A 16,260-nucleotide genomic window follows, 5' to 3' on the forward strand; every position below is an offset into this window, starting at 1 on the left:
TTTTTTTTTTTTTTTTAAATATTTATTTATTTATTTTAGCTTTCGGCGGACACAACATCTTTGTTTGTATGTGGTGCTGAGGATCGAACCCCGGCCGCACGCATACCAGGCGAGCGCGCTACCGCTTGAGCCACATCCTCAGCCCTCATTTCTCTTTTTTTGAAACATAGGAAATTGGAATTGGAATTGGTTCCTACAAGGGTACATAACTTCAGAGCTTTTTTTGTTTTGTTTTTTGTTAAATTTACACAATCTTGATTTGGGCTGCTGTGTTTGTATTCTGGTGGTAAATGATTACAGAAAGATTGTCTTGATGGTAGAAACCACAATTTATTTAGAGTGTAACTTATAAAGACACTTGATTCACAGATAAGATTGAGATGTCATTTTTATTTCTTTTCCTCTAGTATAGTCAGCAAGTGTACTAGCCAGCTTAAATATTTCATGTAAGGTTTTTTTTTTTTTTTTTAATAATTGTTTTGGTACTGAGAATTGTAAGCTACACCCCAGCCCAGTAAGTGTTTATTTTTGTAACCTTGTGTTTGGCTTGGGAGATATGGCTTAGTGGGTGAAGTGTTATTTTAGCATGCATGAAGCCCTGGGTTCCATCCCCAGAATCACGAAAGGACAACTCTCTCCTCCTTATGGCCTTTGGGGCTTGCTTGTTTGTTGAAATTAAACCATAGTTTGCTCTTGTTGAAAGCAGTCAATTAGTCCAGTTAATTTGTTTAATATCTCCTTCACAGGAAATCCTATTAATATGAAAATCTATGTTTCTAAGATAGTTTCTAAGCAGTTATTTTAAGTGAGGATTTCAGTGGTGAGGGTTCAAACTGAAGAATAAATTGGGCATTTTTCCTTTACTTCTTACTCCGGAGTAAGGAGCAAGAAATACCAAGGTTATCAAGTTGCCTGAGGTTGAATTGCATGGTTTGCTTTTGCTTAGCACAAAGAACATTTAGATTCTTGATTGCGCACGGTCATCTTCACAAGCATCAGTGATCTCAGTGTGGAAGTGAAATGATGCATTTCAGATCCGGAGGCTCAGAGTCTTTTTTTTTTTTTTAATTTTTATTTTTTGTAGCAGTGGCACATGCCTGTAATTCCAGTGGCTAGGGAGGCTGAGGCAGGAGGATCACGAGTTCAAAGCCAGCCTCAGCAATGGTGAGGCCCTAAGCAACTCAGACCCTGTCTCTAAATAAAATACAAAATAGGGCTGGGGATGTGGCTCAGTGATCGAGTGCCCCTGAGTTCAATTCCTGGTACCCGCCCCCCCCCCAAAAAAAATTGAGTTTTTTTTTTGTAGTTGTAGATGGACACAGTGCCTTTATTTTATATGTTTATTGTTTATGTGATGCTGAGGATCGAACCCAGTGCCTCACATATGCTAGGCAAGTGCTCTGCCACTGAGCTACAGTCCTAGCCCCTCGTAGTCTTTTCCAAGTTGGACACTCTTGACCCTTGGAACCTCTGCCCTGGAAAATGAGGAAGTGCTAAAATGTGCATGTTAGTTAATTCAGGGGTTCAGTGGGTCCCGGAAGCATATCCTTGGAGTCCAGTTAATTTGTTTAAGCTCTGGTCACTTTTCAATGATTTCTCACTGATCTTACTGTCACTGTTAACCATGTCACTGTTAAATTCCTGACTAGAACAGTCATTTTTCTGTTTTATTAGGTTATTTTCTGTTATTAGCTTGAAAGTCAGATAAGCAGTGTGTCTTTATTGGTGTACACTAGTCGCAAGCAGGAGGCTCAGGGATTTTCCTTTGAGGAAAACTTGTTGGTTTCTGGAGTTGGCCTTGGTTAAAAGTGCTTGAAGCTCCCTGCCCTGCCTTGTTCCTTTTGATTTTTGCTGTTCTAGTGAAGGGCTTCCTAGGGAATGAGTGTGTTTGGTCCTTGGCTTTGAGCTTTGGGTACTTAACCAGGACCTGGTGATTGATTCACCTTTAACTAAGTATGTATAATGTTGGTTTATAAGCATTGTATTGTCAGTCTATTGATTTGTAGAAGAACAGTAGAATTCTATTGTAAAGGGCCAGATAGTTTTCTGGGCCATATGGTCCACCACAACTGCTCCATTCTGCAGTTTTAAAGCAATCATGAACAAAAGGTGAATTAATGAGCATGGCTGTGTTCCAATAAAACTTTATTTATGAATACTGAGATTTGCATTTTGAATGCTTTTCATGTCATGGAATGTTCCTTGACCTTTTCCCCCCTCAACCTTTGAATATGTGAAACCTTAAGGGCATTAGAAAAGGGGTTATTGACCCCTGATTTATAGCAACACAGGGTAAACTGATCAGCTGGTTCCCGGGCTCAGTTTCCTTTCTTACAGGAACCTGAAAAAACAAATTGCAATTAGAAGTTTGTGTGATAAATATGGGGGAATTGGCTAGTCTGAGGGCTGTGTGTGTGTGTGTGTGTGTGTGTGTGTGTAATAACTTAATTGGCTTTATTATATGATTCTAGACTAGGGCAGCACATCATTACATAAAATGGAACGTGTTCTTGGCCATGTGTATTAACTCTTGGTTCCTAGATCCCTTTTGAGGCTAGGATGTGTACCATGGGGGCATGTATACCTAGGGAAGAACACCTAGGGAGTCATTCATGCCCATTAGGGGACCAGGCCAGGTAGCCCTGAGTAAGGGGATATGTATTATGGAACTGGACTCCCTGCAGAAGGAGATGATGTCAGGTAGGGTGTATGTGCCACGCCAATCAGAAGTTAATGCTACTGCCCCGACAACTCTCTCCTGTGGCAGCGCTCAGGAAGTGCCCCACGCGTTCTTCTAGCCCTGTCTCTCATATGCCTCACCCAGCAGAGTGGCAGTCACAGCCCTCTTCCCATCATTTTGCCAGGAAGCCATGTTTCAGTTTTTAGTTAACAGACTGTTGTTTGTTGATGCCATTTAGTTTTCTGCTCCCCAATAATTTGTCATGGCTATAAATCCCAGCAGTCATCAGGAGGTCAATGCCTGTGGTTCAGGTGCCATGAGGAGTTGCACCCAACTGCTTGGAAATTGGTCTCTGGTTCTTTGTCTGAAAAGCTTTTTCACAAGCTGCTGACCCTCTCCAAGATGAGAAAAGGTGAATTATTTTGTTTTATTTCTGAAATCTTCTCTAGCACTGCAATTGTGTTTTTAAAGTCTCTTGGAAGATCCCCTGGAGACAGCCCATGTTGTGAGAGTCCTTTCAGCTTTAGCCTCAGAATGTTTTCCCGACCTTGCTGCCAGGGTTTGAGGCCATCTTAATGTCTCCATGACCATAATATAATAACAAGACTCCTACAATTGGGGCAGAATGTTTGTTTTCATGTGTAACTCAAGTGATGTGCGAACGCAGGTTTTGTTAACTGCGCTGTCTAGGTTTTCCAGTATACAACATCGGGAGTCTCTCTTGCTCTTTTGTTACAACAGTACTTTTAAAAAATTGTTAATGGTAACTGATAGTTTCAGACAACCAGCTATAATCAGGGAACAAAGTTCCTGAAAAGCAGCTGCATTTCAGTCTGTGCACAGTGTAATTGTCATTAGCTGCTTGAGTCTGGTTCCTGCAGAAACTGTTTTGTGTTTCCTGTACAAGAACATCTGGTTGGAGCATTTAAAAATCTTCTAAAATTACCCTGTAGACACTTTGCATTTATTGGTTTATTCCATGGAATAATAGGTTTAGATTCCTTCCCTCCTTCACCCTTACCTTGGATCATTCAGAAACTGTCTCCTGCCAACACATGTTTTTTTCTAGAATGTCATTCTTTAATGAACTTTGAGTATGACCCAAAAGTAGGCATGCATATATGTATGTGTGCATTAGTTGGTGTGTGTGTGGCCAGGTGCTCTATAAATTAACACCTGTTTTATCAGAGAACCCAAGGCAGAATAGAACACACTTCTTATTTCAGTGAAATGCTTTAGAGAATAACCCTTTTTTTCTGAGGTTAGGCTTACCTTGGTTTTTCCTGGTGAATTGTCAAATTTTGAGAAGAGGAATAGGACTTAGAGAGCAAATAGGCTTTGTCTCTGGGGTGGTAGCACAGGTAAGAAGGGTCAGGTCGTTTCTGGGCTGGGTAAAAGAACCACCTAGTCTGCTGCGGTGGAGGCGATTCCATGTTGGTCAGCCACCTCTGGAATGTGGCCTTTTACTTGTATTTTTTTCCAAAATAGTACTACTTTCAAAATAGGAAGTTGAAACGCTTTTATTTCCTTATTTTTTTGTAGTTATAGATGGACAGCATGCCTTTGCTTTATTGTTTACTTTTATGTGGTGCTGAGGGTTGAACCCAGGGCCTCACACATGCTGGGCAAGCTCTGTCACTGAGCTGTAGCCCCAGCCCCTCTTTTATTCTTTAAAGGTAACTTAAGCCCTAGTTGTTTTCCTCTGGGTTTGTTTCATGTGTTTTGAGTGACCTCCTGACATTGACTATTTTATTTTTAAAAAACATTTGCTTTTGAAGTGTGTCTGACATAATCAGGTAGAATGGGTGATTTTTGTGGTGGTAGCTTTAATTTTCTTAGCTTTTCCTTCTCTGCCTTTCTCTCAGGAGGTATTTTAAAGTGAGCCTTCGGTGTTTATCTGAGGAAGGAGGTGGGACGCACAGTTTATTGATGTTGCTTATTTTGGACTGGGTTTTGCTTAGGGCCAAGTTGTTTCCCCTGGGAACTTCCATAGAGTGAGAAGCAGGAAAGGAAGGTTCTAAGATTTAATTCTGCACTATTTTAAGTGTAGTATGTGGTCATGGTCAAAATTTAAATCCCGTTTAAAGGTCAAGAGAACCATGCTTAGAACCACTATGATCTTTTGTGTTCTTCCTGAATATTTCCATGAATATAAGAATACTTAGTGTGTGTGTTCTTCCTCTTCTTTTGTACATAAAAGGGCTAATGGTTTGTTTGTTCCCCCACCTCCTCATTTTGTCTGCTTTATTTTTTTTTATTTTTTGTGGTAGATGGACAGAATGCCTTTATTTTATTTATTTTTATGTAATGCTGAGGATCGAACCCAGTGCCTCACGTGCCAGCTGAATGCTCTACTGCTGAGCCCCAGCCCTGCTTTTCTTTATTAATATGTTTTGGGCATCTTTCCATATCTGAGCATATAGATCTGCAGAGGGATCCTGACTAATGGAAATAGGATTGGAGGCCAGGGTGACTGACTATTGTTTGGTGTGAGTTAATTCATTCCCATGTCAAGGGCAGTTAGCAAAATGCATTCCAAGTACTAGCGAGTGCAATGTTTTGTCATAACTGCTCTTGGTTTGGTTGCTAACTTAAGGGGCGTAATAGATGGTCTTTGGGGCCCCTAAGCAAATGATTGTGTTATTTATAACCTGCTAACTGAGCCTGTTTGTGATTGATTCAGAACCTCTGAATCAAACCTCATACATTTCTTAAAATTCTGAAAAATGCTTTTGTTGGCTTTTAAAATCTGAGTTCAAGAATGATTTGTACATTTACTGTGCAGTGATGAGTGCTGGCACTCAGGTTTATTGGTGATGCTCACAGGAGGGAGTGCTCTATTCAGGATTGGTCAGCCATCACAGTCTTTTCGTTTGGGGGAGGGTTTATTGCTGATAAAAACTCTTCCACTGAATATTTTCAATTTTGGTCTCTTTCTGAAGGTATTGTAGTAGCTTAGGCAGCATTTTCTTTAAATTTTGATGTATGACATTATAAAGAACATATTTTTAAAAGCTCCGTTTATTTAGACAAGATAAAAAGTTTAACACTTAAGATCTACACTGTTTGTCAGTTAAATCAAATCTTTTTTTTTTTTTTTTTTTTGACTAGATATAACCCTTTGGTTTAAAACGAGAAATTTGGGTTTGAGTTATAGTCATACAATATTTTTAGACTCTGCGCATATAAATTGGATAACGTTGCCAATTTGAAAACTTCTTATCTTAGGCAATTAATGTTTTCTTTAAAAACCGAGGCAAGATACCAGCTGTGTCCTTTGTGTTTGAGTTCATGGAGAGTTGTATACTCCTTGGAAGAGAATATTTTTTTGGGGGGGTGATTCTAATGATTACTAACTACTCAATCAAATTAAATGATTGGGTTAGTCAAAGTATTCAAAGTGTGAATTTAGCAAACAAAACGGAACAGCTAAAATACTTTTTAGCTTCCCGTGGGGACCACCTGGTGTCTGAAAACACAGACTACTCAGTTTCTGGAAAGTGCACTTTTTCGTAGAGTACACTTAGGCATTAAATTTTCGCTGTTTGACAGAGAATGGAGGACACCAATAAATTGAAGATGAATGTTGACAGAAGTTACTTCAGCTAAAGGTCATCGAGAAGGGAACCTGAAGCCATCTCTGTTCTGTAAAGCTGAGAGTCCAGGATGCAGTGTGTATATGGGAGGTGGTTTGCACATTTAGCCGTGCCTTCAGTGATAGTGTAGAGGAAGAGTGCAAAGGGTTTTGGTTGAGTACCTTCTGTGGCTTCTTGGAGTGACATAAATAACAGTAAAAACATAGTGCGTAAGGTTGATACTTTGAAATCAGCCTTTTTACGTCTGAGGCGTGAGATGGTTCAGATCACGCGGTATGATCCTTAGTGTGGTTGTAGAGTTTATGGCCTGGTCACAGTCCCTGTTCCTCAGCTGAGAATGCTGGCAGTCTGTGTTGCTCAGAGCTGTTTCCCAGGAGTGGCGCTGAGCAAACACCCTCAAAGTCTTCAGCATTATTCCCTGTGTGGCCCTGGCATGGAACCCAGGGGCCTGGCACGTGTCAGGCAGGCTCTCCACACGGAGCCACTCCCTAAGTTGCTCAGGCTGGCCTCGAACTTGTGATTTGTCCTGGTGCTTCAGCCTCCTGGTTTCCCCAGTACTTCACTACTCTTTTGTCAAGTTCCTTTCCCCTCATCCCTGGGGTCAACCTGCCCAGGGCCCTAAGTTTACAGAACTTCCTGCCCCTGGGGCTGGTATCTGGGGCTGCTCCCAGCTTGTTGCCTGCGGGGTCTCCTGCTTCAGGGAAGGCAGCTCAGATTGCGGGGCTTTGAGTGCTTGGTGACTCAGTGATCAGCAGCCTGGAGGCTTCACGGCCAGGCCCACTGAGGCAGCTGTCACTCCTCCCTGCCCTCTCCATGGCCCAGGGTTCCTGGGACTCTGTCTTCACATGCTCTGGCATTGAACTTGATGAACCGCTCCTGGATGAATGTGGTAACTGTGACAGGGATGGAGGGAGAGCCATCTGCTGGTCACCTTGTTGGGCTTCTTGAGGAGCCAGGGCCTGTATACCATTATTACCTGAGCCCCCTGTGGCCAGCTGCCCCCTCAGTCAGCCACTCTGGGCCAGATTCTCACTGGAATCTTGAATTGCTAGCCACCCTCTCTTCCTCTTTTTGGGCCGCCTCAAATGCCCACCAGTTAGTATTTTTGTCTGTCTGGTTGTTGTTCCTCGTGGTGAACGGGACGCTGCAGGGTCATGTACATTGAATCACTTTGAGTCAGGTTGGTGAAGTCCAGACAATATGGAGGTGAGTCTTGCTGAGTACTGGCCCAGAGTTCTGGGGTTGCTTCTTGTAGCAGCCCTATGGGGCCCTTTTGACCAACAGCTGGCCCTTCTACCTCATGTCTTTATGTCATATTTAGCTTGAGAAAATCTCTGAGCTCCAGAAATTAGGACGATCTCTATAGACACACATGTAGGAACTCACCCCTAAGTCCTGATGCAGAGCAGGCATGAATACACACTGTGGCTCCTTTGATCCTCTGCTTGAGGAGAGGAACCTGGGCTTCCTGAGGAATCCTGAGAGGGAGTGGAGGGGATCTCCCTGCCCTTGGCATCTGACCTCCTTCCTGTCCTGGCTTGCCCACAATCCTCAGGAGGCCAGCGAGTCGGAAACTGCTTATCCTCAAGGCTTCCTCCTACTATTGCTCCCACTGAACCCGCCCTGCTCCTGGGATATAAATCCCCACTTGTCCCTTGGTGACTGAGTTGAGTTCATCTTGCTCCCCCACTGCTGCAAGGCCCCATTGCAGTGGTTCTTAACCTAATCCTTGCTCTCCTCTCCTTTGAATGAAATCTGCTTTACCATCTTCAACAAGTGTCACCATCCCCCCCACACTGACACTATTAAAAAAAAATAACAGTGAAAAAGAAGGCCAACAGCTTGTAAAAGAAGAACAAGTTTGAACTGAGCCGTATGGGCTCTCAAGTGCTCAAGAGTTGGGATGGTGGATAAGATATTTGGTGGCTTTTGATTGAACCCCGGAGAAGTGGTGGGATTGGGTAAGGAGAGAAACAGAAGCAGCATTAGTGGCGGTTGAGAACGACAAGGAAGGGTTTTCTAGAGAAGAGGCCTTGCCCAATGGAGGTATGTATGCTAAGTTGGGGCTTCCTAGGATGGATGGGACGGGGTCAGAAAACTTGGGAGTTTCTCCCTGGACAGTTTGTACTTGGACTTGTTTGCAGGGGGACCTCAGGGAGAGATTTTCGAAGGAAATGGCCTGATGAGTTCACCTCAGGGTAATTACTCTGTAACTGACAGTGGGAAGAAATCATAGGCTTGGAGAATGGAACTAGGTAAAAGTGATGTCTTATGTTTCCTGGTGCTGTAATAGAGCACCGTGGTCTGGTAACTAGATCGAGGGGCCACATCTGGTGAAGGCTTTCTTGCTTGGTCATTTTAGGGTAGAAGGCATTAAAATGGGGGTGACCCAGAAGGGGCCAAACTGATAGCACGGTCATGACAGCCCACTTTGGAGCTCTGCCTGCCCCATCTGGCCTAGCTCACCACACTTGCTTGGGGATCTGGTTTCCAACACAGGAACTTTTGCGGGTGATTGAAGACCAAACCGTGGGGCAGTAGGGGGACTTGGTGTCAGTTGGTAAGCCTTGGCAGTTGCAAATAAGGAGGGATGTGTATTAATAAAGAAACAAACAGGTAGATAGGATGATTCTGTGTTTGCTTTGCCCCAAATGTGCTCCCTTCTCTGGCCGTCTCCCCTTTGTTCATCCTCTCCTGACTCCATCCACTGCCTGCGTTCTTAGAGAACCATGCATTTGCCACTCAGGCACCATCAATGGCCAATTCCTGTTGCTTGCCCGTTTCCTCAGTGAGGCCAGAAGCCCCATGAGGCCAGGAACTGTGGTTTTCTTCCAACACCTCCTAATACATTAGATATTCCCGTCTGCTGTTACACTTGCTGCTTTCTCTTGAGTGCTTGGAGGAGCCCTTTTAATTGATTATTACTTAATCCTACTACCATCTAGGTGGATCCGCCACTGGCCCAGAGGGTCAGGGAAGGGAATAATGCATAGCCACTCGGCTTTCTCCTGCTTTTACTTGACAGACGTTCGAAACGTATACCCACCGCATTGTGGTATTGTGTATGTTGGAGAAGGTAACGTGGACTTTGATTTTCTGATCCAGTGAGTAACCCTGGGTGTGATAAATCAGCCCAGTGCCAAGGTTTAAGTACAGTAGGGCCACAGGGGAAGAAGCTGTGCAGGGCACGGACACCATCACTGCCAGCTCCCCTGGAGAAGCAGGGTACAGATCATGAGGGCAAGTGGAAGTGGGGTTTGCTGGAAGGAAAGAGCTGCTTTATTCCATGTGCATGGTTTTGCTAGAGGAAAGGGTGTTCAGGAGCTTTGCCCTGTGTTGGCCGGTGCTTGCGTTTGGCATTTAGTGACTGACTGCCCATATGCCTTCCACGTGAGTTTTGTTTGACGCTGGAAGGAAGGCATTTGGTTCGAGGGGTGTAGCTTCTCCAGGCTGTTCTGTTCAGGCAGATTGAATGTCTGAGCAGAGAAGGCGAGGCAGGCTCTGCTCTTGTGTGTACCTGGGAAGGGCTCTGAGCCTCTGCTCCATTCCCGTGCCTGCTGGGGAGGAGGTAACTGCACCCTGCCCTGTGGCAGCACACCCTTACTGAAGGACTTCCTTAAGGAAGTCCTCTGTAGGTCGTATTTTCTATTTGTTTTCTTTTTTAAAGGTCTTCACAACAGGCTTTGGGGAGCTGAAGAAGCTCTTGTCACCAATGAGTGGGTTTCCCTTTCTGTTTGTACTCCCTGTTGGGTCCCCACAGGACCAGGGGTGTCTGCCAGATGGCGGAGGAGGCCACCACCAGCGGTTGGTGTTGGAGAAAACAGAGCAGGAGGGAGTCATTGCAGTTGGGAAGTGTGTCACAGGTGTTGGATGGCCTGAGCTTTTGGCAGGAATGATCAACTTGTAGGGTTCTGGGTGAGAGGGACTTTGGAGACAGGGGCTCTTGGAAAAGGGGGCAGGTGGGATTTTAGGATTGTGACCCTGCCCTCAGGTGAAACCCTGTCCCACAAAGCATGTTCCTAAGGCAACTTGTGTCCCTATCAGGACTCAAGTCCTGCCTTCATTTTGATAAATTCTTTTAGTGGGTTTTTTTGGGTGTGTACTGGGGATTGAACCCAGGGGCGCTTACCCACCGAACCACATCTCAGTCTGTTTATACTTTGAGCCAGGGTCTCACTAAGTTGCTTGCTAAGTTGCTGAGGCTGACTTTGAACTCACGATCCTCCTGCCTCAGCCTCCCAAGCCACGGGGATTACAGTTGTGTGCCCCTGCACCTGGCTTCTTTTAATGGTTTTGAGCAATTGATTGATAAGCAAAATCCCACAACATTTTAACTGAGTTGAGTTTTCTAGGAAGAAAGATAAAATATTGAAATGGCAGGTCAGGGGCCTGAATGTTTGAATGGGTCACGTTGATCTGTTTCCTAAGGGGAAACATGCCTGTGAATTAATAAAGTGGAGATCACCAGAGAAAAGACTCTATTGATGTTTATGTGCTTGTACTTAGTCACCAAAAAGTAAAAATCCCCCTAGGTGGTCAGACCTGGGGCTTATCTACAGTGTAAAATTTGAATTCAGGGTGATGACTGGTGAAGTGACTAGTCACAGCCTGAGGGGATTGGGCTTCTAGGGAGGCAGGCTGGCTCTGGGAAGATGACCACCAGGCTTGTGTGGGCAAACTAATGGCAGTTGAGGGTTGTTTATGCACAGGAGCTGTTTGTTGGGGGAAGTTTTCTCTACAGAGGGAGATTTCTGCCCTTCTAGTCAGCTAGGCAAAGGCAGTGAGCCCCCTTCCTGCCGCTTCTAGTCGCCTTCAGACCCAAGTGGTGTAGCTGGGTCCCTTTTTAGTAGGACGCAGTCTGCTCCTTGAGACTGCGCTTTTACGGGTTTGGTTTTCAGTTACTGTCCTGCTTAGCACGCTCTTCTCCACCACTCTGTGCCACCGTGTCACTGGAAACGCGCGGTGCGTGTTGTGATTCCCAGGGAGGAGGTGGTGGGTGTGCACTTTCTGAGGGGTGGGGGAGCAGGTGCTGGGCCACCACACTTCCTCTGACTTGGAAAGCTGTCCTTCCTCTTGGAGAATTCCTGATCCTGCAGTAAGATCAGGGCTCTGCAGGGGTCAAGGAGATCAGTAATTTTAGTTAGAAAAAACTCTTGGATTTGTTTAGTGCTTTCCTGTGTGGATGTAACTATGATTTCATCTGCAAAAGCTCAGTGACTGTTCAGTCTCTGCCCACCTCCTCTTTCCTAAATGCAGTCTTGCTGTCACTTGAGTGGTGCTAGATGCCTGTCACTACCAGCTTCCTGAAAGAGTGGGCCAGGTGGGTTGGGAATTTGTACAAACCTATATTTTAGTTTAGTGGATTTGCTTGTACTGGGCCTGAAAGGAGTTGGTCGAGGGAAGACACTGGAGGGTCCTGAGCTCTGTGCCATGGTGTGACCTTGGAGAGACCTTGGAGAAGTTGCTCCTCTTGGCTTTCATTTCCTAATGGGTAGAAGACAGGGGTCTGCACCGAGGGTATGGCGTCCTGCAGCGAGTTGCCGTGAGTGGAGAGGGATGGGGGGACATTTGTCTTCCCGTGAACCCGCCTGGTTTGTTTCTGGAACTCTAAGTTGACTTGGCTTTTAGGATTATTTTAGCAAAAGTTTGCCAGAGAAGTGCAGTTATGCCCAGTGCAGTGTAAAAATTCAAACATTCAGGCACCACCCTGTCCCCTGCCCCCCAGGGACACATACAAAGGGGAAGTCCATAGCAAGGAGGGAGTTGGTTGCCCTGGGTCTGCTCCTGCAGTGCTTGTTGCTTGTCAGCTAGAGTGGTTGTAGGGGTGGTTGTAGCAGTGGTCTCTCAAGGGACTATAGAGAGAAACCTGGCACCTTCAGGAGACCTGCTGACAAGAGCGCGCCCCCCCTCCCCCCTTTAACCTGTTCTGTTAATTATTGCAACTAATTATGCATCTCTGGTCTTTTCATGGTTTGCAATTCAAAATGCTACTTAAGCATTTGTTTGCTTTTGTTTGCTGCGGATCCTGGGCCACCATCTGAGCACAACTTGATGATTGTGTGTTATCATCTTGGGTTAAGTGCTGTCTCATTGCCTTGCAGGCTGCCTGCTGCTTCCCGGGGAGATCATGAAACGAGGTCGCCTTCCCAGCAGCAGTGAGGATTCTGACGACAATGGCAGTAAGTCCTGCTTTGTTGTTCCTGGAGCCTTCCAGGGTTTGGGGCAGTGTTAAAACATGGTTTTTAAATGTAATGCTTTAAATAGCTGAGGTCCTTTGCATATCAGCAGGTCAGGGGCAGCCCCAGGCTGAGCACACTGGAGTGTGATACTGTAGGTCTGTAACCAGATCTTTTTTCCCTGTGAGGTCGATTGCATACCTGAGGCTTCCTGTTTGTTATCCAGGGATGAGTAATCTGGTTCCAGGAGTCACTGGTGTGGCTGTTTTTCTTAAACATCCTTTAAGGTCCTTTGCAGTTGCTCTTTATGAAAAGGGAACTTCATCCAAGCCAGGTGATTATTAACCAGTTCCATTCCTTCGCTGGAGGTGGAGGGCCACCTGGTGTGACTGGAGCACGCAGTTTTCCATAGGCTGAGGCTGTGGGCCGCTCTCCCTGGGCTTTCTCTGAAGGTGCTTGCTGCTTAACTCTGCTACTCTGCGCCTGGCACCCTCACATTTCCACCAGAAGTGAGTTGGCTTCCAGACAGTCAAAATAAATGTCACAGTGTCTGCATGGAGACGCCAACAGGCTCCTTAGGGAAGAGCTCCCCTCACACAGCAAAGTGTCTGAGCTCTAGCCCTCTAGCTTCTGTTTGATGTTGTACAGATTAAACTGGGGGCCACCTGAAGGGGAGGATGCCGTGCTGTGGGATGGGAAGGAATGGGCCTGCTTTCAGGGTAAAATCTGCTCTGAAGGAAGTCAGTTCCAGAGCTGTCTGTCTGATGTGCTCTGGAAACAGATATGCACAAATACGGGGGTGGGGTGGGGTGGGGTGGGGACCCGGGATGCTGCTAGAGGACATGGAACTTATGCTGTTCCTGAAGGATGAAACAGGTTTTTGGCCAACACGCTGTCATTAGTTTCTTGGTCTCTTAATGTCAGCAAATTAAAAGCTGCAAATGAGGGCGCAAGGCTTTGCTGCCATAGTGGGCTGCACTGAAGCCATGGAAAGCTGCAGAAGGGCCTGGGTGCAGGCATGGAGTGCTGCACCTGGAACTGCTGGCCTTGGGATGGGCAGTCAGTTGTTTGGGGATATGAACCCAGGTAGACTGACCATGCCTGAAGGGCTGGGGTAAGGGGCTAAGGGAATGGGGCCTTTGGGAAGGCAGCAGGAGCCGCTGAGTTGGCTTTGGGAGCAGGGAGGGGAGAAGTAGGGAGCCTACTAGTGTCAGCTCTGAAGAGAGGGCTTTTTCTGGTATTTGAGGGACAGGTACTGAGGGCTGACTCACCCGCAGGCAGGTGAAGCCACCTGTCTAAGTGTTCTGGGGTGCTGCCTTCTGAACTTGAGCCACTTAGAGTTTCACAGCTTTTACTCCTTGTTTTCTCCAGTGTTTACTACTGCTCAGGAGAAAGCAGGCTTTGGTGTTTCTTTCCAGTCCCCCATGGGACCTGTCAGTGCCCTCCTGAGTTATTAAGTACTCAGTAAACCTTGCTGCTTGCTTGGGTTTGCAGTTTTGTCCTAAAGCAATTAAAAAAGAAGCCTTGCTTTATAGGTTCAGAATTTATCAGAAGAAGGTCTTATGAATCATCTCCACATACTGATAGTGCCCAATAAATGGCTGAAGTTCTGTGTGCGTGTGCGCTCGCTTAGAACCTGTCCCTTTCTAGACCAGCATTGTCTAGTGGTGTGGAAACGTGTAGTCTAGGGAAACTGAACTGAAGTTAAACTTCTCCATTTTAATAAGCACAGATTTATAAATCCCTGTGCAGCTAGTGATTTCCACTTGTGGCTGCCACTCTGTGTAGTGCAGCTCTGGACATACTGTAGACTCCTGTCCAGAGGCTCTTGCTAGCTTCAAAACCCCTAGTATTAGTTAGCTCAGGCTGCCATGACAAAGCACCATAGGCCTGGTGAATTAACAAACAGAAATGGATTTTCTTTTTCATAGTCCTAGAGTTGGAAATCTTAAGATCAAAGTGTTGGCGGGCTTGGTTTCTTCTGAGGCCTTACCCACTGGTTTTTCCTTGCTGTGACTGCACATGGTCTTTCCTCTAATGACACTGGTCAGATTGGACTAAGGTCCATTTAAGTCTGTTCTTTGCAGATGCCGCTTCCCGTATGGTCATAGTCTGAGGTATGAGGGGTTAGGCTTCACAGTAATGGGCACAGTGCAATCCATAGCAGCCCCAGAAGGGAAGATGCCTCATCTGAAAGATCTGAAAGTGCATTAACCAGTTCGAGATGGAAGAGGAGGAGTCCACCAGAAGGGCACCTCCGAGGTGGCCTTTCCTATGGGCCTGGGATTAAGGGAAATAATGTCTAGGATGCTGGAGTTGGGTTAGCTGCATAGGTGCCGAAGCCCAGTTCTCTCCTATCCCTGGCCTGGGTATGGGAGAGGAATGCTGGTTGCTGGCAGAAGGTAGGCCGTGCTTTGGTCATAGGGTGGCTCATTGTGAGAGGGGTGCTGATGCTTTGTGACTGCCTGTCTGCACTTAATGATTTGGTAATCATGGAGGATGATGGTAGTGGTGAACAAGCAGCTCTGGTTGAGTGCCAGGCCTCATAAAAACATTTGCATATTCAGACCAGGAGCCCGCCTTTCATTCTCCTGGGGCAGCTGGTTCATGGTACACCAGCCCACTCAGTTGCACTGGAGTGCCTTCTTTCTTGTATGTACTGGGGACTGGATGGGCATGCCCACTGCCCCTGGTGTAGGGTCTTATAGAGAGAACGCCACCGGATACAGTATTTGCTTCCATTGCTGCTCAGCTGGGCTTGGCCTGTGCACTGGCCACTCCTGGCTGCTCCAGCCTGCAGGCCTGACAACATTTTGGCCGTAGTTCCCAGCTCAGTGCAGAGCATGTGTCCAAGTACGGGAGAGGCAGTGGCGGACATCAGCATGGGGCCACAGCATTGCCACAGCCATGCTGGGCCCTGCCTTCTTTGAGCCTGGAGCCCATGGCTTTGTTTTCTGGCCTGGCCCAGAGGAGTACCAGTGTGGTATTTACAGTTGGGGATAGATGGCGCTTTCTGTGCCAGGCACAAGCCCTCGTCCAGCTGCAGGCGTGGTCCTTGCAGTCTTTCTCCAGGCGCCCTGGAGGCCTAGCTCTGCAGTGGGATGGAATAGTGTTGGGTTTGAGGCAGCTCTGTAATTGCTGGGCTCCTGAGACCGGGTGGCTCAGCCGAACTCTGAGGTTATGCATCATGCCAGGGTGTGGCCCAGAGAAACAGGCCCTTTAATTTCCTGCTTCCCATCCAGGATCCTCTGACCTCAGGGGTTTGGCAAATGTGGGAATTGGTTCCACCATATGTTCATTATTTCCAAAACTTGAAAGATTTCATTTTATCTACAGAGGATAATTCAAACATCAATGTCCCTTCTTTTGGCAGGAATTATATGTTACTGGTTGTCTGGCCAATTCGTAGCTCTGATCTGTATCCTTCGGTATTTTTCCTATTAAAATGAAGATTAGTGCTATCTGGCAAACCCCCACCCCATCCAGGTCATGAGGTCTTTGGCTGGGTGAGGTAGCCAGATACAAATGGGGTTTTCATTGGTTCTGGTGGTTTTGTTTGGTGCCTCAGAAAGAGGGAAATTGGTTCCCTTTTGCAAAGGCTGGTGGAAGGGCTCTGATCATCTGTGGTTGTTCCTGAAGTTGTGAAGCATGGCTTCCTGGATAACTTGCTAAATTTCAGGGTTTTGTTGACCTCCTTGTAGAAGGCAGGCTTATAGCAGGTGTGGTGAGGCCCTCCAGGGCCACCCAACTTCCATGTGAAACTCGTGCCTCGGTTAACACGTGGGCTCTGCTCCATCATCTCTGACAG

General features: G+C 46.3%; 1 protein-coding gene across 3 annotated transcripts in view; it reads left to right on the forward strand.

Moving 5' to 3' along the window:
• Jade1 (jade family PHD finger 1) overlaps window positions 1-16,260 on the forward strand; it is a 54,029-nt gene that overhangs the window by 3,377 nt on the left and 34,392 nt on the right. Inside the window, exon 2 of one of the 3 annotated variants that reach the window (XM_015479035.2) lies at window positions 12,378-12,455. In XM_015479035.2, coding sequence (XP_015334521.1) covers window positions 12,404-12,455 — 52 coding nt within the window. In that variant the 5' untranslated portion in view covers window positions 12,378-12,403. Of the gene's footprint in view, window positions 1-12,371; window positions 12,456-16,260 lie in introns of those variants that run through there. The other 2 variants (XM_048812055.1, XM_048812054.1) reach the window with 2 other exon arrangements.

The sequence above is a fragment of the Marmota marmota genome, unplaced genomic scaffold (assembly GCF_001458135.2).
Source record: "Marmota marmota marmota unplaced genomic scaffold, marMar, whole genome shotgun sequence".
In the NCBI taxonomy this organism is placed as follows: Eukaryota; Metazoa; Chordata; class Mammalia; order Rodentia; family Sciuridae; genus Marmota; species Marmota marmota.